A 21,479-nucleotide genomic window follows, 5' to 3' on the forward strand; every position below is an offset into this window, starting at 1 on the left:
AACAGACTGGTGGTGATACTTTTGGAAAGGAGGGCTGGTCCCAGGAACTGTCGATGGCACCCTTTGAAGGTCATCTTTGCATCCCCTGCTTGGCTAACAGTATGAGTTGTGTGGAGGAGGCTGGGGAGAAGGCCGGACTGACCCCGCTTCCGTGGGCAGAGAGGTCAAACTTCTTGCGGCCGGTGTGGTCATCGGAACCTCTGCATTCAGCTTCAGCAACTTCCCCTTTCAGGTGCCTGCAGTGGGTATTTACCAAAGCTAACCACCCTTCATCACCAGGGCTACCATTTAGCCGCATGACGGGCAGATGAGAAAAAGAAATAATCCTCTGGACATCTAAACGACAAATAAGCAAGCTATTCCAGGCTAGGTCTTGGAAAATATATTGTGAAGACACTAGGCTGGCAGGGGTGAGGTTGTCCGTAAACACCTTGCGTCTCCCCCTGCCCCGCCCCCCCCAGCCCCCAGCTGTGGATTGTGGTTTTAAAAACCATAAAAAATCTCCTCTAAAAGTCCAGAATAGTAGCTTATATCATTTTCTCCAATTTTTGGATGTGTTTTTTTTTTAATTTTTTTTTTAACGTTTTTATTTATTTTTGAGACAGAGAGAGACAGAGCATGAACGGGGGAGGGGCAGAGAGAGAGAGGGAGACACAGAATCGGAAGCAGGCTCCAGGCTCTGAGCATCAGCCCAGAGCCCGATGCAGGGCTCGAACTCGCGGACCACGAGATCGTGACCTGAGCTGAAGTCGGACGCTTAACCGACTGAGCCACCCAGGTGCCCCTGGATGTATTTTTTAACTCAAGTTTAAGTTGTTCTTGATGACTTTGTATACTGGACTCTATATGTAATCTCATGATTTATGGTTGGTGGTGACTGTGGTGGGATTTCCCCCTTTTCTTCCTAGAACATTTCTTAGTACTTTTTTCCTCGGTACTTTCTTTCTTATGGTAGGGCCTTTTAAATGAGAAGCTTAAACCTGCCTCAGAAAGAATTTATTTATTTTCTTAAGTTTTATTTATTTATTTGTTTTGAGAGAGAGCTGGCGAGGGACAGAGACACCTAGAGAGAATCCCAAGCAGACTCACCACTCAGCACAGAGCCCAACATGGGTTCAATCTCACAACCTTGAGATCGTGACCTGAGCCAAAATCAAAAGTCAGCCGCTTAACCGACTGAGCCACCCAGGCACCCCTCACAGCCCCCGCCTTTTTTTTAAGTTTATTTATTTAGAAAGAATTTACATTTGAATCTCCTCTCTGTGTGTTGCGAACATGGCCCATGGGAGGTGAGTTAGCAAAGAGTGTAAAGCAGGAATCTTGGGGTTAGAGAATGAATAGGACCTTTGGAGAAATGCGGAACTGATTCAGAATCCTGGCTGTGCCCCTTAACAGTGGTAAGACCTTGTATGAAACACTTAACTTGTGAGCCTCAGCGTCTTTGTAAAGTGAGTATAATGTCTACTGTGTGTCATTCTGGGGACACTAATTCCAGGATGTTCCTAAGTGTGCACAGTGCCAGGTTATGTTGTAGATGCTATTTAAGTGTAGGTTTCTGCTTCCTTCTGCCCCTTTCCTCTCAGTTGTAAAACGAGCTAAGGTAGTGGGGCAGGGATCTGCCCTGCGAGCAAGACAGGCTGAGAGTGAAGGAGGGAACTGTGCTCTTTTGAGCAAACCCGTCATTTCCTTTACGTCCACGGCCCTCAGCTCTTAAGTAGGTCACCCCAAAGAACATCCAAATGCGGTTTCTCAGTTTGTATGGTAACGCCGGGGATGGCTGTCGGTGGACCGTGGATTCAGACCTATTTGCTCTGTAGTGGTCATGCCACGGATCTGCCTCACCTTCTTGGAGGTCACCAGATGGAACATGCCAAGGGGAGATTTCTTTTTCTTTTCTTTTTTTTTTTTTTTTTATTTAAAAAAATTTTTTTTTCAACGTTTATTTATTTTTGGGACAGAGAGAGACAGAGCATGAACGGGGGAGGGGCAGAGAGAGAAGGAGACACAGAATTGGAAACAGGCTCCAGGCTCTGAGCCATCAGCCCAGAGCCCGACGCAGGGCTCGAACTCACGGACCGCGAGATCGTGACCTGGCCGAAGTCGGACGCTTAACTGACTGCGCCACCCAGGCACCCCGAGATTTCTTTTTCTGAAGTTTGTCTTTCAGTCGAGTTGGACTGATACAATACTTGCCCTGTCTTGAAGTAGTTTGCAAATGACCCATTGAAATACTTGGATAATGTTTGAAATCTTCTCTTTTTAGGAGTATTAAGCTAGGGAAGAATGCCTCCTTTCTACTTCTAATTCTTATTATTTTTTTAGTGTGGTAAAATATACGTAACAAAATTTACCAACCGTTTTTTAGTGTATGGCTCAGTCCAATACATTCACACTGTTGTGCCACCACCAACCGTCCTTGTCCAGACTTTTTTATTTCCCGAAACTGAGACTGTACCCATTAAGGACTAATTCTTATTCACTTCTGGCCCCGGCCCTGGACAGCCACCATTCTACTCTGTGGATTGGACTGCTCTAGGTACTTCATAGAAATCGAATCATACCATATCTGTCATCTCGTGACTAGCTTATTGCACTCTTTTTGAAAAACAATTTTTTTTTTTTTATTCTGTCCTGTGTTTTCTATCAACTCCCCGGCAGGGACGGTTCTACAAACCCTTGCCCTTTTTTCTGAGATTTATGTGTCAATTTCCATTTTGCCTTCTGTGTGTGTATGATCTTTGCATCTTTCCCCTATTGAAGCCAAATACCAGTCCTAGGAGAGGATTTGATGGAATGTTTGTTATATTTATTTTATTTTTAGAAATAGCTTATCGAATAAAGATTTTAAGTGACTGTACGTTCAGTACAGAATCAGATCCTATCTTTGCCTACGGGGTGTCTTCTCAAAAATAAAACTACAGGTTCTGCCTTCATTCCCCACCCCACCCTCTACTCTCCTAAGAAGAGAGCCCAAGAATGCATTTATCTAAGAGGTTGGTAGTAGCAGAGAAGAAGAGAGGCCAAGTTAATGGACATTGTGAACATTGTTTTAGGCCCAATTCAAAGGTAACCTCTCAGCCTTTCTCCTTGTAGGTGGTATACCTTGAAATCCAAACCAGGAAAGAAGGATAAAGAGCGAGGCGAAATTGAGGTTGACATCCAGTTTATGAGAAACAACATGACCGCCAGCATGTTTGACCTTTCCATGAAAGACAAGTCTCGGAATCCATTTGGGAAGCTGAAGGACAAGATCAAGGGGAAGCATAAGGATAGCGCGTCCGATACTGCTTCAGCCGTCATTCCCAGCGTCACACCCTCCGCCGACAGTGATGATGAGTCTACTTCAAAAGACAAGAAAAAGAAGTCGAAGATCAAGACCTTGTTTTCCAAGTCAAATTTGCAGAAAACACCACTTTCTCAGTCCATGTCTGTCCTGCCTACTTCAAAGTCAGACAAAGTGCTGCTTCGTCCTGGAGGCTTTCAGTCCCGGTGGGAGGATGATGAAAATGAGGATGAGTCCTCCTCTGCCTCGGATGGTGAGTTTTCTCCTCCTCCTTACTTGGCTTGCTCTCTCTCTCTCTCTCTCTGTCTCTCTGTCTCTCAGTCTACTTTGCTTTAAGAGAGAAGAAACAATGTGGTGTCCGGGTGGCTCAGTCAGTTCAGCATCTGGCTCTTGACTTTGCCTCAGGTCATGATCTCACGGTTCCTGGGATCGAGCCCCGCATCGGGCTCTGTGCTGACAGCATGGAGCCTGCGTGGGATTCTCTGTTTCCCTCTCTCTTTCTGCCCTGATCCTGCTCACCTCACTCGCTCTCTCTCTCTCTCAAAGTAAATAAATAAACTTAAGAAAAAAAAGAGAGAAGAAACAAATCTTAAGAGAAAGATTTTAATTCAGTTCCTCAGTTACTAAAATGGTGATGATGGTTATGATGATGGATGATCTTGGTTAGAAAGGCTTCTTGGGCCGCTTGGGTGGTTTAGTCAGTTAAGTGTCTGACTCTTCATTTCGGCTCACGGTTATAATCTCATGGATTGTGGGATTGAGTCCCGCATTGGGCTCTGTGCTGACAGTGCAGAGCCTGCTTGGGATTCTCTCTCTCTCCCTCTGTCTCTGCTTCTCCCCTGCTTGTTCATGCATGCATGCCCTCTTTCTCTCTCAGAATAAATAAATAAATAAATAAAAAGAAAGGCTTCTCTATTTCTAAGCACTCTGGTTTCTAAGAATGCATAAATTCTTTTCTAAAACGTCTGGCTCTGTAACTGATGTACATTAATATAAGCTTTTGGAATTAACAAAATGTATGTATCCATTTTTTTTTTCTAGTTAAGGGTAAAATCATACAACCTTAGAGTAATTCTGATATTTCATTTATTCATCAGGTATTTATTGAGGTCCTATCGATGTGCGTAACCTTCATGGGCTACATCCTTAATGAAAGTTGAGGAATTCAGTTCCTTTAACTGTGAATTAAATGTGTGTTTTGAACTTCAATTTCAATGACCAAATCGTTGCTGTTGGCCAGATTCTGCCCTTCGCATTGGTTTAATGCAGGGCTTCTCAATCCCAGCACTATTGGTAGTTTGGGCCAGATAATTCTTTGTTGTGGGGCTGCCCCCTGTGCTGTAGGATCTTTAGCAGCAACCCTGACCTCTACCTGCTAGATGCCAATAACACACCCAATGGCGGTTTACCAAAAATGTATTCAGACGTGGAGAGACGGACCCCCTTCCAGTTGTGAACCACTCGTTTAACATCGTTTCCTTTGGATCTTTGCTTTTCTTCCCATAGTCCTGTCTCCCAAGAGAACAGAGAGTGCACATCCTAAGCAACTGAACCAGATCAATTTCAACCTTCCCAAGAAGGAAGGAGGACTCCCCTTTCTTGGTGGCCTTCGGTCTAAGAATGACTTCCTTTCTCGCTCTAATGTCTGTATCAACGGGAACCATGTTTATGTGGAGCAGCCAGAAGCCAAGAGCGAGACCAAGGACAGCACCCCTTCTTCTTCCCCGTCCCCTCAGGGCTTCAGGAAGAAGCATTTGTTCTCCTCTACCGAAAACCTGGCCACTCGGTCCTGGAAGGAGCCTGGCGACGTTGGGGCAGTGTCTTCCGACAGACAGTTCTCTGAGTCTTCCACAAAAGACTCTCTGAAATCTATGTCTCTGCCATCCTACCGGCCACAGATCAGTGGGGACATTCAGGAGAACACGGCTCCAGTGAGCTTGGAGGCGGCAAAAGAAACCAAGGAGAACAAGAAGCAGGAGAACAAGAAGTCCTCTTTGCTGTCTCTGGTGACAGGAAAGAAGGATGCGGCTAAGGGCAGTGAAGGTGGAAGCCCCCCTATGGTCCCAGGAAAGGAGAAGGAAGGCACGCTTATGGAAGTCACACCGAGGGGGGACCAGGCGGGGCCTGACGGAGACCTAGTAGAAAGATCCGAGAAGGATACTACCGCTGTTGTCTCCGGACGCGGTAAATCCCTGAATCCCTTTGAGGACGTGCAGATCACAGAACCGGAAGCTGACCGAGAGCCCAAGTCTGAACCTACACCACCTGCTCCCTCTGTAAGGGCTCCGCAGACCAAAGCTGTCAAGCCTCGGTGAGTCTTGTTCCTTCTCATGCAGGGCCTGCCCCTCACTGCTCGGTGTAATCAGCGGGGTCTACCGTTACAGCACCTCTTGCTCGTCATTCTATGGCGGTCCCTGTGTGTGGCAAGCATTTGATAATCTAAGTGGTTTTCAACCAGCCCCGCCTGCCTGCCTGCCTGCCTGCCTGGCCCGCCCTGCACAGACGGCAGTGTTGCGTCCCAGCCCAAAGCCACGGCCACCGTGTGTGGCCTGCCCGTCTCAGTAGGACGTTCAGACCCCGATGGAGTGCCGCAGGGTGTAGCAGATTCTGAGTATCGCAAGTTGGGAATACCAGATTGGGGTTGTGGTTATGCGCAGAACATGTGTGTATTTAAAGTTCTTACCACATATTTCCATTTGAGGCAGATGTTATCTCCTCCTTGCACTTTGGCTCTGGTCTGCTGGCACCAGAGACCCTTGATCCACCCTTGAGTGTGCCCGAGACAGTTCTCAGAGTGTTTAGGGTGCCCCTCGTGGCAGGAGCCTGGTGGGGGGGTGATGCATCGGGAACTTTCTGCTTTCAGCATGACTCACGTTCGCATGAACAGTATTTCTGTGGTCTGGGTGGGGGAGACTTTTTTTGAGATTCTGCTTACTTTGATTTCAGACACACAGACACATACACGCAGGCCATTCCTCTTCAAAATTTGTGCCTGTTGCCTTGAGGTGCCTCTTGTACTGCTTTGAACTTTTTAGATGCTTTTTGTTTATCACCAAAAGACACTGTAAACTGTTGCTTTACCTGGAGCTTTCTCTTTCTGTGGCAACAGCCCTTGTGTGGCAGGTGTGCTTGGTGATCAAAGTGTCCCTTTCATGGGGCACCTGGGTGGCTCAGTCTGTTGAGTGTCCGACTTTGGCTCAGGTCGTGATCTCACAGTTCATGGGTTTGAGCCCCGTGTTGGGTTCTGTGCTGTCATCTGGGAGCCTGCTTCAGATCCTCCCTCCAGCCCCTTTCTCTGCCCCTCCCCTGCACGCTCACACACTCTCTCTCTCTCTCTCTCTCAAAAATGAATAAACATTTTTAAAAAATGTTTTAAAAAGTGTCCCTTTTATGTGTTAAATAATTCGTGTTTCTTCCTTAACTTCTTTTTGTTGTTGTTGTTTCTTCCTTAACTTTTTTTTTTTTTTAAGTTCACTTATTTATTTTCAAGAGAGGGAGAGGGAGAGAGAGAGCAAGGGAGGGGCAAAGAGAGAGGGAGAGAGAGAATCCCAAGCCAGCTCCACACTGTCAGCAAGGAGCCTGATGCGGGGCTCAAACTCACAAACCATGAGGTCATGACCTAAGCCAAAACCAGAAGGCAGATGCTTAACCAGCTGACCCACCCAGAAGCTCCCTCCTTCTTTAACTCCTTAAGATACTGCCCCAAGTATAAAAAAGCTCTCCCCTTTGGATCAACTTTATTTTTACATGTTTTTGGGTTTTTTTTTTGGGGCCTCTTCTGATGCATCTGCAACTGACCTGCAGATTTTATTTTGTCCTTTTTGCAGACTGGAAGTGTCTCCAGAGGCTCAACCCACAGCCAGGCTTCCTTCTTCCCCTGACTCTCCTCTCTTTTTTTCCGCTCTTCTTTCCAGTTCTGGCCAGACACCTGTCCTTTCTAAATCGGGTCATGGCTCAGAGACACTGTCCTCTGAATCTCCTTCTGTCTTCTTCTCTTTCTCATCTCCCATAGCGGCCCCCATTTCCACATCCACGCCGGTTGAAAACTGGCCTTCCACAGACAAGGGCCAGGCCGGTCCTGAAGAACCATCCTTACTCCTTAAAGCAGAATGGCAAAAGGAGAGTTTAACACAAGTTCCAAAGACTGTTTCTTGTGCCTCGGGGTCACTTTCTAAACAGCTACCCACTCCAGTGAGAAAAGGGCCAGAAGATTCTCCGAGGAAGACCAGTGAGGTAGGCCCAGAGAACACTGTCAGTAATGACTCAGCGAAGTCTCTCCTGAAGCAGCCTGAGACCGAGCCACAAGAAGTTCTGAGGTTGCCCCCCTCAGAACAAGCCTCTGTCCCTTCATCTCAAGGGACCCAAGAAATGACATTCGCCCTTTCATCCCCAAGTGGCGAGATTGAAAGCCCAGCTGGGAAGCCTCCGATGGGGGAAGACACAGACGTCACAAGTCCATGTGGGTCTTGTGGGGAGAACAGAGTGAAGGACGGCAGAACGGCTTCTGTGGTTCCAGAAGCAGTGTCCCCTCTTCAGATGGCAGAATCATCCCCCACTCTTGGCTCTGTGATGCAGACGCACGAGGAGAGTGTCCACGAGGGCCGAAAGAAAATCAAGAAGCGGGTGTCATTTTCTGAGCAGCTCTTTACGGAGGAGGAGTTAGAGAAGTCCCCCGGGTCAGAGGAGGAGGATGAAGGGAACCCCAAGGAGCCGCCACGGGAAGGAGCCACGGCTGGAAATGGGTCAGATGGGGAGCCTGCCGGGTCTGTCCACACAGAGGACTCCAAGAGGGAAGCGGCCAGTCAGGGTGCGCTAGCTTCCACGGCCGATCCCCTTGCCCTCCCCTGCGAGGAGAGTTTCTCAGAAGGCCCCGTGAGTGAAGCAAGCTCGGGGCAAGACCTTCCCCTCTGTGGGGTTGAGGGAGACCATCTGCTCATGGCCGAGAATCAGAGCAAAGCCAGTGATCACGAAGGCTTATTGTCTGACCCCCTGGGCGGCCTTCCCTCTGCCCCAGGTGTTAGCTCTCCAGTCCTGGCTGACCTGGGCTTAACCCTTCCTTCCATCCCCGAAGTGGCATCGGATGACGAAAGAGTGGATCAGGTTGAAGATGACGGAGATGGAGAGACGGCCCGGGTGGCAGCCCCGGAAGCCGGGCCTTCTTCCTTGAGCGTGTCACCTGCCCGTCCTGAGATGGGAAAGGGGCCGAGCGGCCAGGCGGTTGGGTGGGTGGCGCCCACCGAGAGCCTGCCTGACCCCCAGTCGAAGGCGCCCAAAGCATCCGTTACAGCTTCTTCTTCGGACCACAGCTTCCCGACCACAGCTTTGGGAATTCATAAACCAGATTGTGGCAAGAGTTCACGCTCGGATAAACAGCGGTCAGGTCCTGGCGGTGGCGAGAAGGAAGAGTTGCCGGGAAATGGGGGGCCAAGCCAGCGTCCTGAAGCGGCCCTGGATTCTCCTGTACCCAGCCCCTCCTTTTCTGAGACCTTTCCTGTTCCACACTCTTTCCCTAGCTACCCACACGCTGACACGCACCACAACAGTACAGCAGAATCTCAAAAAAAAGCAACAGCAGAGGGCCCTGCTGGTAAGGTGGACAATTCTGGCAAGAGGAAGCCGCTTCTTCAGGCCTGGGTCTCACCCTCAGAGACACATCCAGTCTCAGCTCAGCCGAGCACAGGAACGGGGTCAGCCAAGCACAGGTGAGAGTCGGGAAAGGTTGTTTCGACATGAGCGATGTCGCCCACCCTGCCCACCCTGCCCTTTGCTTTTTGCCTGCCGAGGTTCTGGCTTTCTAACCGCACAGATATCTTGATGGTACATACTGTGCATTTGGCTGGTAGGGGCTGTTTTCAAAGGGTCTCCCCCTGCGGTGGGAATCCCTCCCCTAGACACTCCTACGTTTGTAAGGAGGACATAGTGACAGGCTTCAAAGCCAGTTTTGGAATAATTCACCATAGTCAGATTTGGGGCTCTCAGATTGCAGAGATGTCTCGTGACCAGCATCTTCCTAGTATCAAAAGCCAACGGAGACAGAGTGGTGGAACCTAGCAGGGTTGAAAGCTTGCGTTAAGCACCGGCCAATGTGAAGCGGGCGTATTTGTTCTGAACTCTTCCTTTACTGTTGAGGAGCAGCAGGCTCTGTAGGGACTCACACGGTGCAGTCTGAGGCTGTTGTTGTCTCAAAAGTAAGAGACCGTCTTTAATGTTCTTCTGACAGTGATCAGGAGACCAAGGGTCTTGCGAGAATGTCAGGACCCCTGGCTGTCAGGTGGGTGGGCTTTGTTGACCCTGTGGCTGCCTTGTGCTGACTGCTTTCATTTCCACAGGAACAGTGGCGTGTGTTGGACTGGGGGTGTGAACACAATGTATCACCACTCTGTCCCCTTGTCTGTCTTGCTGACTGCCATCTGTGAGATGGACAGTTTCTCAGTTTTGTCATTACAGAAAGGTCTAAGGATCCTATCCCCTTCTCTTTAGACTTCATCCCGTGAAGCCAATGAATGCAGCAGCCCCCAAGATTGTTAATTCCAGCTTGGGCACTGCCACCATCATCAGTGAGAACATGATCAACGAAGCCATGATGAAGGTATGCTTTCTCCAAGAAATAGGCATGCTAGGGGTGCCTGGGTGGCTCCTTCGGTTAAGCGCCCGACTTCAGCTCAGGTCATGATCTCACTCTCCGTGAGTTCGAGCCCCGCATTGGGCTCCGTGCTGACAGCTCAGCTCAGAGCCGGGAGCCTGCTTCCAATTCTGTGTCTGCCTCTCTCTGTTCCTCTCCTGCTCGTACTCTGTCTGTCTGTCTCTCTCTCAAAAATAAATAAACATTAAAAAAAAATTAAAAAAAAAAAAGAAATAGACATGCTAGTTAGGGATCTATACAAAACCCGTTTCTAGAGCCACCATTATGTACACCTCCTTGGGTAGCAGGTAACGCCAGGAGCAATTTAACCTTATGTCTGTGTCTTTGGATAATCTTTGGGAACTTCTACACTTTCCATTGGATAATTACTATTCCCCTTTTGGTTACTGACTTATTGTCAGATTGTTTGTTGTCCCCAAGCAACGTGATTGATACTGTTACTTCTTGTCAGTGAGAAGAAAATGTCACCCACCATCTGGTCCATTCAAATTCGATATTTTCATTTCCCCGTGTATCTTGTCTTATCTTTTGGCACGAGTGTAAAATTCCTGGGGTTGTAATCATGGCATAGATGTAATTTTCTGAAACTTTATTCTGCAGTCATTTCAAAATTAAAAGTTGCAAGAATAGAACAAAGAACTCCTATATTCCTTTCATCCCAATTCACCAATTGTTGACATCTTACCACATTAGTTTTATCATTGCCACCCTCTCTCTCCCCATCCCTGTCTGTTCTGTCTTTGTATATACATACTTTTTTTTTTTCTTCTGAACCGCTGGAGGGTAAGTTGCCTACCTCATGCCCCTTTTACCTCTAAAATACCTAAGCATGTGATTCCTAAGAATAAGGACATTTAATCAGGATCACAACTTTTAAAATTGGCGTAATCCTCTTTTCTCATCTCTAGCCCAAATTTCAGGTCCACCCGTTGTCTCATTAGTGTGCTCCTTTGTTTTTCTGTCTTTCTTTCTAGTCCGGGATCCAATCCAGGATCTCTCGCTCTTATGTTGCTGTGTCTCTCTAGACTCTTTTATCCTGGATCCCCCAGCCTTCTTTGTCTTTCAAGACCTTGACATTTTCTAAGACTTCAGATCAGTTGTTTTGTAGAGTTCTCCTCAGTTTGGATTTGTCTGCTCAAAACCTCATGGTTTGGTTGAGGTTATGCATTCTTGGCAGGAATTAACCATGCAAGTCATGTGTCCCTTCCCGGTGCATCGTGTAAAGAGGCACATGATATCAGCTTGTCCTGGTAGTGGGAGTGTTAACTCTGATGACTTTCTGTAGGTGGTGCCCACCAGCGTCTCTAGGATAACATTGCTATTTATCCCCTTTACAATCAATAAGAATTTGTGGGGAATTAATTTCAGACTCTGTAGGTATCCTGCTCCTCACCAACCTTTCATTCTCAGGCTTTTGTATCCACTGATGAATACATCAGTGGCCAAATTGGTGGTTTTCCAGCCCCATTGCCTGCATGGAGACACTGGTTCTCTTATTCATTTGGTGGTTTATCTAGTATACCATAAGCATTTTTGTATGTTGCTACTTAATTCTTTGAAATGGTTATATCAATATTTACTTAACCTGTTCCCCTATTATTGGATATTTGGGCTGTTTTCTGTTTTTCTTAAGCTCTTTTTTTTTTTTTTAACGTTTATTTGTTTTTGGGACAGAGAGAGACAGAGCATGAACGGGGGAGGGGCAGAGAGAGAGGGAGACACAGAATCGGAAACAGGCTCCAGGCTCTGAGCCATCAGCCCAGGGCCCGACGCGGGGCTCGAACTCACGGACCGCGAGATCGTGACCCGGCTGAAGTCGGACGCTCAACCGACTGCGCCACCCAGGCGCCCCTGTTTTCTGTTTTTCAGTGTGAGTGCTGTCATAGTCAATAATTTCTCGCATAGAACTCTTTCCCTTCTTAAGCTAAATCTCCAGGAAGAATATTGCTTGATTAGAGGGTCTCTTCTCTTTAAAAAGCTTGGGCTAACTTTAAAACAACAACTCCTGCCCACAAATCAAACAAAACCAACCCCCCCCCCCCGAGCCCCAGATGATCTCTGCTATAGAGTGTCTCCATTCTGCCCTTTTTGGTTCAAAAATCAGGAGGATTTAGAACACTGCCTTGTTGCAGACCTCTGGTCTTTGACTCATTGTCACGTGGGCTGGAGGAGAATGATTTACTGAGGGACTGGTGGGCAAGGATGTGTTGCGTTTCAAATATGTGGAGAGGAATTTCCTAACTGACTCCTGGGGTAGTCACTGTCAGTAGAAATGAACCTTATTTCTATTTTAGTTTAGGGCATCTAGAAATTGCATTCAATCAGAGATCTTACAGTCTTGTGCAGTGTAAGACATCAAGTAGCTTTTCTCTTTTTATTTTTTATTGTTTAGTTTATGTTTTAAAGTTTATTTTGACGGGGGGGGGGGAGTGGAACACGAGCAGGGCAGAGAGAGTCAGAGAGAGACAAAGAGAGAGAGAGAGAGAGAGAGACTGAGAATCCCAAGCAGGCTCCATGCTGTCCACGCAGAGCCTGATGCAGGGCTGGATCCCATCAACTGAGATCCTGACCTGAGCCCTAATCAAGAGTCGGACGCCCAACTGACCGAGCCACCCAGGCACCCCAGTTTTTGTGTTTTTATTCTTTTTTTTTAAGTTTATTTATTTTGAGAGAGAGAGAGAGCGAGTGGGAGGGGCAGAGAGAGAACCCCAAGTAGGCACCACACTGTTAGTGCAGAGCCTGATGCGGGGCTCGCACTCACAGAACTTTGAGGTCATGACCTGAGTTGAAATCAGGAGTTGGACGCTTAACCAGCTGAGCCACCCAGGCGCCCCAGTTTTTGTGTTTTTAAAATAAAAACTTTTCGCTCATGCCTCCTTTACTCCCACAAGCATTTTTAAAGCATTGGTTAGTCGGTATTACCTCTGGCTCCATTGCACCTGTGCCACCAGGAGCTGGGCTAAAGGGTCCCTGAGATCAGAGATTCAGGTAAAGAGGCTGAGCGGTGATGACAGATGGTTGCTGCGAGCTGTTTAGCATCTTCCAGCCGCCTCGTCTTCTCTTTCACTTGTACTACATGCTTCCGGGGCTGCCGGTAAGTAAGCATCATTCTCAGAATGATCAGCTGTGGCCGGTATGGTGTGCCTGCTGTGTTTTAGCCATAGCCTAAAACCACACCATAACTCGACCAACGCAGCTTGGCTGGTTTCTGTGGGTGTGGAGAGGAGGCCGAGTTTATCTTCCTGGAGTTAACGATATTTACCAGGAAACCGGGCAAAAGGACAGCATAAAAGGGACAGTAATGAAAACCAGGGTCGTGGAGCAGCCTCCCATCCCTCCTTCCTTTTACTGTGGAATGCAGCTGGGCTCCAAAGAGAAACAAACACCTAGCTGTCGGGAAGTGAGCAAGACCCTTGGCTCCCATTTTATTTATTCTTCAAAGCTCATGTAATCAGGGGCTTATCTCCTGGCCCTGATTGAGAGAATAACTTGCCTTACAACAAAGGCAACTGCTGCTTATTTTGCTTACGGTTTGTCCGCCCCACCGCTGCCCCTCTGGCTGACTGCAACAAAGCGCTTGGTCCTGGACCATGCCTCGTAAATATTCTGAGTAAATATGGAAAGTTTCCTGGAGACTGCTATTGGCCCTCTGTATAATAGATGCTTTGTACTAAGCCGTAAATAATATTTATAAAAGTAACTACTCTTTGGAATGTTGCAAAATAAGACAGAGGTTAGGGAAAGAAATTGCATAGCTAAAGTTATGAAAAGATAGCTGAAGCATTGCTACAATGGCTTTTTTTTGGGAGGCGGGTTCATGTTTTAGGGCCTCCGTTCTTTCTAGATGATTTAAAACTTAGTGTATTATTTACCCAAATGGCTTTAACACTTCCATTTAAAAATAATACAGCCACCTAGAGGCACCTGGGTGGCTCAGTCATTTGGGCGGCTGACTACAGCTCAGGTCATGGTCTCGCGGTTGGTGAGTTCAAGCCCCACATCGGGCTCTGTGCCGACAGCTTAGAGCTGGAGCCTGCTTCTGATTCTGAGTCTCCCTCTCTCTCTGCCCCTTCCCTGCTTGCTGCTCTCTGTCTCTCTCAAAAATAACAAACATTAAAAAAAAATTTAAAAATAATACAGCCACCTAGATCCAAAAATCATCTGTCCTATTAATATGGAAACAGTTGGACCCAAATTTGAATAGACATTATTATTATTATTATTATTATTATTATCCAATGCAAAAATCCTGGAAGGAAATAATGTGACAAGGAATTAACAGATATTTTCTTTGTACCTCTTCCTCACCATGGCTGTTGCTCACTTTTTGTAATGCCAGATTGTTTTGCAGTTTTTTAAATGATCACATGTCTAGGATCGTGTAATGATTTCAAAGTCTTACATTCTTTCCCCTTTGGATTATGAAATCAAATTGAATCGCTGTTTCACAGTTTGTAAGGTATGAAGTATGCATGCTCTTTCAATCCTCTGCATCTATCGTAAGGAAATATTTTAGAGATATGATCAAAGATTTCTGCTCAGGCATTTTAATAAAAACTGTTATGTATAATTTTGAAAACAACCTAAATATCTAGCAATAGAGAGATGGGTAAAGTATAATGAAATTTTAAGCATCTGTTAAAAAACGTGATTTTTGCCAAGATTTAATGATGGGAAAATGCTCACAAAACAATAATTTTAAAATGCTTTTAAGCCATATTCTGCGTGATGCTTAAAGTTTGAAAACATACCATAAAGAAACCAAGGAAACAATAGGAGACCCAAATGTTAAGTGTTGGAGTTACAGGCAATAATTTTTTCCCTCTTCTGTAGTTGAGATTTTCCATTATGAGGGAATATTCCCTTTAAAGTGAAAAACAGAATTCTGTTATTTTGGGGGGGAAATCAATTTTAATCCATGCCCAAAGTCTAGTTGACTCGTCACTCCCATCTGTGAAGTTTGTCGTGATCTCTTGTGTGACAGTGGGAGCTTGGTTGTCCAGCTCTCTGGACTCTGAGCCCCTGAGCCCCTGTGCATACCTAGTCCCTACTCTCGAGGAATCCCTGCCTGTCCCTCCCTCCAGGTGACAGCTTCTTCATGTTCTATCTCACAAACTGTCTTACAGAGAGTATCTTATGTGATCCACATTTTTTAATGAAATCCTTACATGACAGAGTTATGATCTAAAAACCCTTGAGAACATATTCTTTGCTATTGTTTCTAAAGAGTATTTTTTTTCTTGATAGGATGTATCAATAGACATGCAACTAGTTTTTTAAAAATTGTGGTAGAGACACCTGGGTGGCTCAGTCAGTTGAGTGTCTGACCTTGGCTCAGGTCATGATCTCACAGTTCATGAGTTCGAGCCCCGCGTCAGGCTTGCTTCTGTTAGCGCAGAGCCTACTTTGGATCCTCTGTCCCTCTCGCTCTCTGCACTGCACCACCCCTACCTCCCCCCCACCCCCCGTGCTCTCTCTCTCTCCCTCTCAAAAATAAATAAACATTAAAAAAAATTGTGGTAGGGGTGCCTGGGTGGCTCAGTCGGTTAAGTGTCCGACTTCAGCTCCAGTCTTGATCTCACGGTTCATGAATTCCAGCCCCACTGCAGGCTCTGTACTGGTAGCTCAGAGCCTGGAGCCTGCTTCCGATTCTGTGTCTCCCTCTCTCTCTGCTCCTCCCCTGCTCATGCTGTGTCTCTCTCTGTCTCAAAAGTAAATAAAAACATTAAAGAAAATTGTGCTAAAATAAACATAAAACTTACCATCTTAAGCATTTAAAATTTTTTAAAATTATTTTTTAAAATTCAAGTGTAATTGGCATTTAGTATTATATTAGTTTCAGGTGTACAGTTTAGTGATTCATCAATTCTATACATTAGTCGGTGCTCATTATGATGTACTCTTAGTCCCTTTTGCCTGTTTCAGCCATACTCCCACCTACGCCCCCTCTGGTAACCACTAGTTCTCTATATTTAAGAGTCTGAGGGTTTTTGTCTCTTTTTTTTCTTTCTTTGTTTTGTTTCTTAAATTCCATATGTGAGTGAAATCATATGGTATTTGTCTTTCTGTGACTTATTTTGCTTAACATTATACTCTCTAGATCCGTCCATGTTGTTGCAAATGGTAAGGTTTTGTTCTTTTTTTGTGGCTGAATAACATTCCATTGTATATATTACCACATTTTTTTTTTTAACCCATTTATCTATTGAGGACACTTGGGCTGCTTCCATGGTTTGGCTCTTGTAAACTATGCTGCAGTAAACATAGGGGTACATATATCTTTTTGAATTAGTGTTTTTGTTTTCTTTGGGTGAATACCTAGTAGTGGAATTACTGGATCAGTTCTACTTTTAATTTTTAAAGGCACCTCCATACCATTTTCCACAGTGGCTGCACCAGTTTGCATTCCCACCACAGTGTACGAGGGATTTTAAGCATCTTTAAGCATACAGATCGGTACGGTTAAGTACAGTCACATTGTACAGCCAGTCTCCAGAATTCTTTTCCAGGCATGCAACTTTCTGGCTGAAGGTTGTTTTAGAATTACAAATAGAGCGATTGAGGTCTAGAGGGATGTATGCCTTCAACAAGGTAAAAACCAAAAACAACAGAAAGATTAAGGGAGAAGTTGTTTTTTGAAAAGTAGTCCAACATCTCACCTGTTTCTGTGCAGCCTGTGGTAGGTGAAAACCTGCTCTGCGGATGGAAATGTTGGTGTGGGCTTCTAAGCCAGTCGTACAAGCACTGTGCTTCCCTTCTGAGCCAGGATGGGAGAGGTGGGCTATCTCTCTGATTTCCAGCTAGTGTGTAGGCAGCTTATGTCACGGGACTGAACAGGGCCGTCTATATGTTTTTGTCAAAGAGTGAATGATGATGATTCTTATTTCTTTATTATAATATATCATAAATAAATATGTTTGTTTATTTTGAGGGGGAGAGAGAGTGGGCAGGGAAGGAGCAGGGAGGTGGGGGAAAAAAGAGGATCCCAAGCAGGCTCTGTGCTGCCAGTGCAGAACCTGATACGGGGCTTGAACCCTTGAACCATGAGATCATGATCTGAGCCTTGGTCATGACCCGACCAAGAGTCGGACGCTTAACCAACTGAGCCACCCAGGTTCCCCATGAGGATTCTCTTGACTTAGCTTCTTGTAGAAGGTGGTCTCTTAGCCTTCCTAAGTGAAATTGTTTGACCCTCAGGGTGGTGAAACTAATTGCCTCCGAGTTCTGCAGGCAAAAGTGTCTTGAGGTGGCTCTAGGAATTTGTTTCTTTAAACTTCTAAATCCCCTGAACTACAAATTTCAGGAAAAGTTAAGTTGCGTCCCCCGCCCCCTCCCCCACACAACTGGAGACTTGGTATGATTAGGTGCTTTTTATTCAGTCCTTACCTAGTGTTTCCTCACCGTTTGGGCCTGGTCACTTTACAGGTGGACATCAGTCATCCCAGGTGTTCACAGACCTCCTGTTACTACATTGAATAACAGGCAACAAAGGCCCTATGTGGCCTGGAAGGCCTAAAATATTCACTGTCTGGTCCTTTGCAGAAAACTTTGTCAATAACTGCTTTTCCACCAGAACTGAAAACACATTCCCAGGAGGCTCAGACGGCTAACATTTTCCTCTTTTGTATTTCTTTTAGATATTTGACATCTTTGCTGACTTTACCACTTTTTCTCCCCCTCTCTCCTCCCCCTAAAGAAATACAACCCATCGGACCCTGCCTTCGCTTATGCACAGCTAACCCACGATGAGCTGATCCAGCTGGTCCTCAAACAGAAGGAGATGATAAGCAAGAAGGAGTTTCAGGTCCGCGAGCTGGAAGACTACATTGACAACCTGCTAGTCAGGGTCATGGAGGAGACCCCCAACATCCTCCGGATTCCCGCTCAGGTCGGCAAAAAGGCAGGAAAGATGTGAATCGTCAGCCTGCGACACCGAGACTTCTTTGTGAGTTTGTTTCCACCTGCCCCGGAGGTCAAGGACTCAGCATGCCTGATAACCGGCACACAGGCTCAAAATCACCATCTATCTCCCTTGTGTGTTATCTGGCAAAAGTCCGTTCTACCAATTGAGACCAGGTTAATTATTACAATGAATCTTTTACTGTACAGTCCCAGGGTTTTGTTTTTAAATGCCACTGTGCCTTTGACTATCCTGTAAATATTTTATGCTCTGATCGGAGACATGGTCATAAGATCTGCTCCTGGCCCAGAGATTCAGATGGCGCAGGGGATATTCATGTATTTAACATTGGGATGATTTTCTTTCTTTGATATTGAAATTTAAAGATACGTACCCCTTCCTCCCCCAGTCAGTAAAGCGTGGGGTGAAGTGAGAAGAACCGTGTGGTTAGTGTTGCGTTACACACACTTGCTTGGCTTTTGAGTAGCTCAGGGTGGCTTTTGGCTGCGGGTGCTAAATTCTGATACCGTGTGAACCTTCTGGGCTTCTTCGACTTGGTCTTGTTGATTTGACTGGAGCAGGGGAGTTTAAAGAAAGCCCCTGAGTGTGCCTTGCAGATTTTGAACAAGCTGCCTTTTCTAAACATTAGCTACCACTACTCTCTAGCCTTAAAATGTGCTCTTTATCAATCCTTAGGGCGTGTCTGTAGAGACATGAGAAGTTGAATAGGGAATTAGAGAATCATTTTGCACTCACTTAATGGGGTTGGTCAAAGTCTCATGAGAGCCGGGTTCCTAGCTGGCTAGAGTAGCCTAGTCAGTGCCTTGATAAGGGATTGGATGACCCATACACTCACTAAAATGGTTCCGCCAGGTATGGAATGATTTTAGTAGGATTCCTTTGGCCTTGCTTGGCCCCCGGATTTCCTCAGCAGCATTTCCCGGCGTTTCCCCCACAGTATTATAAAATTAAGAAGAGCAAGAAGGTAACACTTAGTTTTGGTTTGCTGTATTTTTAAATCTAGGAGGATACCCTTTTTTTTTTTTTTTTTTTTTTTTAAAGCTAGGACACGTCTTCACTAATAGCACCCAGTTCCGATCCTTCAGGTAGTTTCATTGTCCGGAACCTAATACTGGAATTAGAATATTTCTGCGTTGGTCAGTTTTTTCTCGTGGTTGTGACAGGATCTGATCAAATCTTTACCTCTCTCCCGGGGGAAGAATATCCGAGGCTAGTCCGAGGCTAGCGTGGTGGGCGGGGCTTGAGGATTGGCTAGGGATCGCTTCTCTGTCTGTCCTTGTTATATGGAGGTTAAGAGGCAAGATGGTTGTCAGCAGAGGCCCTTTTCAGGATCACATTTGCTGCAATGTTAGTTATATCGGAGCACTTTAATCTGAAGGATGATACTGTAACTTGATTTATCGAATTAGCTGTTAATTATCTTTAGCTATTTTATTTAATACTGTCTTACAGTAGTGGGGACCACTGTAAGCCTCTCAGATGCCTTGTATTTTTGGAGTGCTATGAAAGTTATTTACATACCTGCAAAAAGAACCTTATATTCCACTTGAACTCTGAAAATGTGCGTGTATATATTTATTCTGCAATATATTTTTTACTTATAAGTGTATTTTGACTGTGATAACCCAAGTGTACTGGGGGCAGGTGTGGTCTGAATGATTTCTCCTTAGAAGGGCTGGTGTGGAGACCTGTTCACGAGAGGTGGTTGGTCTGGAGATAATCTGCTTCTAGGACCTTGGGCACGTAACTAACTCGGTCAGTGTTTGAGAGGGAAGTCTGGGTAGAGGAGTGAATTCCTGTGCTCTGAAATGCCACTTGAGAACTCTGGAGAATGAAGGACAATTTACTTCAAGGGTTTCTGGCTTCTACCACTGCTGGAAAAAACCCGAATTCATAGCATTCCTGCACCTCTCAGCGTAGATCACCTGGAGGTCATTAGTTAACGACTGTCCTCAAGGACTCTCGACTCTGGGGGAGAATTTATCTAGGAAGAATTTTAGTCTGCTCTGAGCCATTAGCAAGGGTTGGAGCTCCTCTAACTGGCGGGGGTTGGGGGGGCACACACCCAAGTACACAAAGACAGCTGGGACCCGCCTCTGGCTGCTGTAAATGCTAACCCAGTTGAAGGACCCTGGGAGGAAGCTGTGTTCTGGAGAAGCTGGAGCAGCTCTCCTCTTCCTGGCCTTGCCCGGCTGCCTTCAGAAAGAGCAGTCAGGACTTTAGGGAAGCATCCGATTAAATACCAAACACCTTGCAGTGAACTTCAGTTGGAGGTCAGACTCCTGAAAAAATGTCAGTCCTTTGCCCGACTACTTGCTGTCCATCTCATTGGACTTTGACAGGTTTCTTGCCCTCCGTCTTATTCCTGTGTGTTAGCCACATCGGGGTGGCAGAACGGAGGAGCAAGAAAGTCTGCCCTTTGCCTCTGCTGAGTGGAGAGGTGTGTGCACGGATGGGGTGTATGCATGCCGTTTCCAGCTTTGCCTGCAGCGGGCGGCGCTCAGAAGGTCAGAGAGGAGGGAGGATCCTCGCCGCTCAGCCACATACTGTGTTGAAAGTCAGAGGCAACTTAATGTTAAATTAGGATCTTCCCTCCCTGGGTCCTTTTTCCCAATTGACCTTTCTGTTTTCTTTCTGAGAACTACTAGTGAATTATCCCTCAAGGCTGAAAGAGTCATTGCCTTAGGTGGAGAACTTAACCTCCTACTAGTCACATCAACGGCAACTCTGGTTTCTCAGTATCTACTATGGGAGCCACTGACTTGACCTCTTCCTCCCTCCGATTGCAGGATTGCCCAGCATTTTTGGATTGTAAAACTATTCCCTGCCTTGTTACTTCGGGAATTTTTAACTTCTTTGGTTTCGTTTTTAACAAGTAACCTAAAATTTCTATAACACTAAATAAAATGGTACTACCTTTCAAAGATTTGTGTCTGTACTTTTGTGTGGGTGCAGCAAAATGTCTTCCGTCTTCTAGAAAACTTCTCTTGGGGAATGACCAGTGTTTCTCACCCCATGAAGGGTCTCTCACCTGGATTCCTGCTGCTTCCACCTTGCCTGATGCCCAGAGGTCCCAATGCCCTTTCTCCCACAGAGGATGGGACGTCTCTGATCCCTTCCCTACGACACGTCCCTCAATCTTGGCCTGCAGGGACCGTGGCATTTACCAGAAGGACATCATTTGAATTTTCTGTCCCCGCTACTAAAAGCTGCCGCCTGTTCCTCAGCACCGGGCACTTTTGGCTGAGTGTATAAGCAAGGTCCCTTCCTTGATCCCTCCACCCCAATCCCCCACCAGTTTCCTAGAGAGTGAAAGGTTCACTGTGGGGATGTGATTTGAATTCATATTGTGTTCACACTGCCCAAGATCTGGGAGCCAAATCCCTGGTTCAGTCAACTTGGTTTTTCCATTCCTGAATAGAGGGTACTGGGGAAGCACAGGGAATCTTCTCCTGAGCTCAGTTCTCCTGGAAGTCTGAGCCTTTCCTGATGAGGTGAGAGGTCGGCCTGCCTCCCAACCATAGTCCATGCTCCAAGGGCCCCGACCTCTTGAAAGGGAGGAGATGCTTTTTCTTGTCCTGTGATAAAAGTCACACTGTAGAGGGACAGAGGTGGGCCTGGTACAGGTACTG

General features: G+C 46.2%; 1 protein-coding gene across 3 annotated transcripts in view; it reads left to right on the top strand.

Annotated features, from left to right (window-relative positions):
• RAB11FIP1 (RAB11 family interacting protein 1) overlaps window positions 1-20,771 on the top strand; it is a 33,179-nt gene extending 12,408 nt beyond the window's left edge. For 2 of the 3 annotated variants that reach the window (XM_047856376.1, XM_047856377.1), the window contains exons 2-6: window positions 3,094-3,536; window positions 4,790-5,594; window positions 7,111-8,985; window positions 9,764-9,872; window positions 17,623-20,771. In XM_047856376.1, the coding sequence (XP_047712332.1) occupies window positions 3,094-3,536; window positions 4,790-5,594; window positions 7,111-8,985; window positions 9,764-9,872; window positions 17,623-17,841 (3,451 nt within the window). In that variant the 3' untranslated portion in view covers window positions 17,842-20,771. The remainder of the gene's footprint in view (window positions 1-3,093; window positions 3,537-4,789; window positions 5,595-7,110; window positions 8,986-9,763; window positions 9,873-17,622) is intronic. The other variant, XM_047856378.1, reaches the window with a different exon arrangement.
• Window positions 20,772-21,479: the final 708 nt, after the last annotated feature.

Source organism: Prionailurus viverrinus, chromosome B1 (genome assembly GCF_022837055.1).
Source record: "Prionailurus viverrinus isolate Anna chromosome B1, UM_Priviv_1.0, whole genome shotgun sequence".
Taxonomy (NCBI): domain Eukaryota; kingdom Metazoa; phylum Chordata; class Mammalia; order Carnivora; family Felidae; genus Prionailurus; species Prionailurus viverrinus.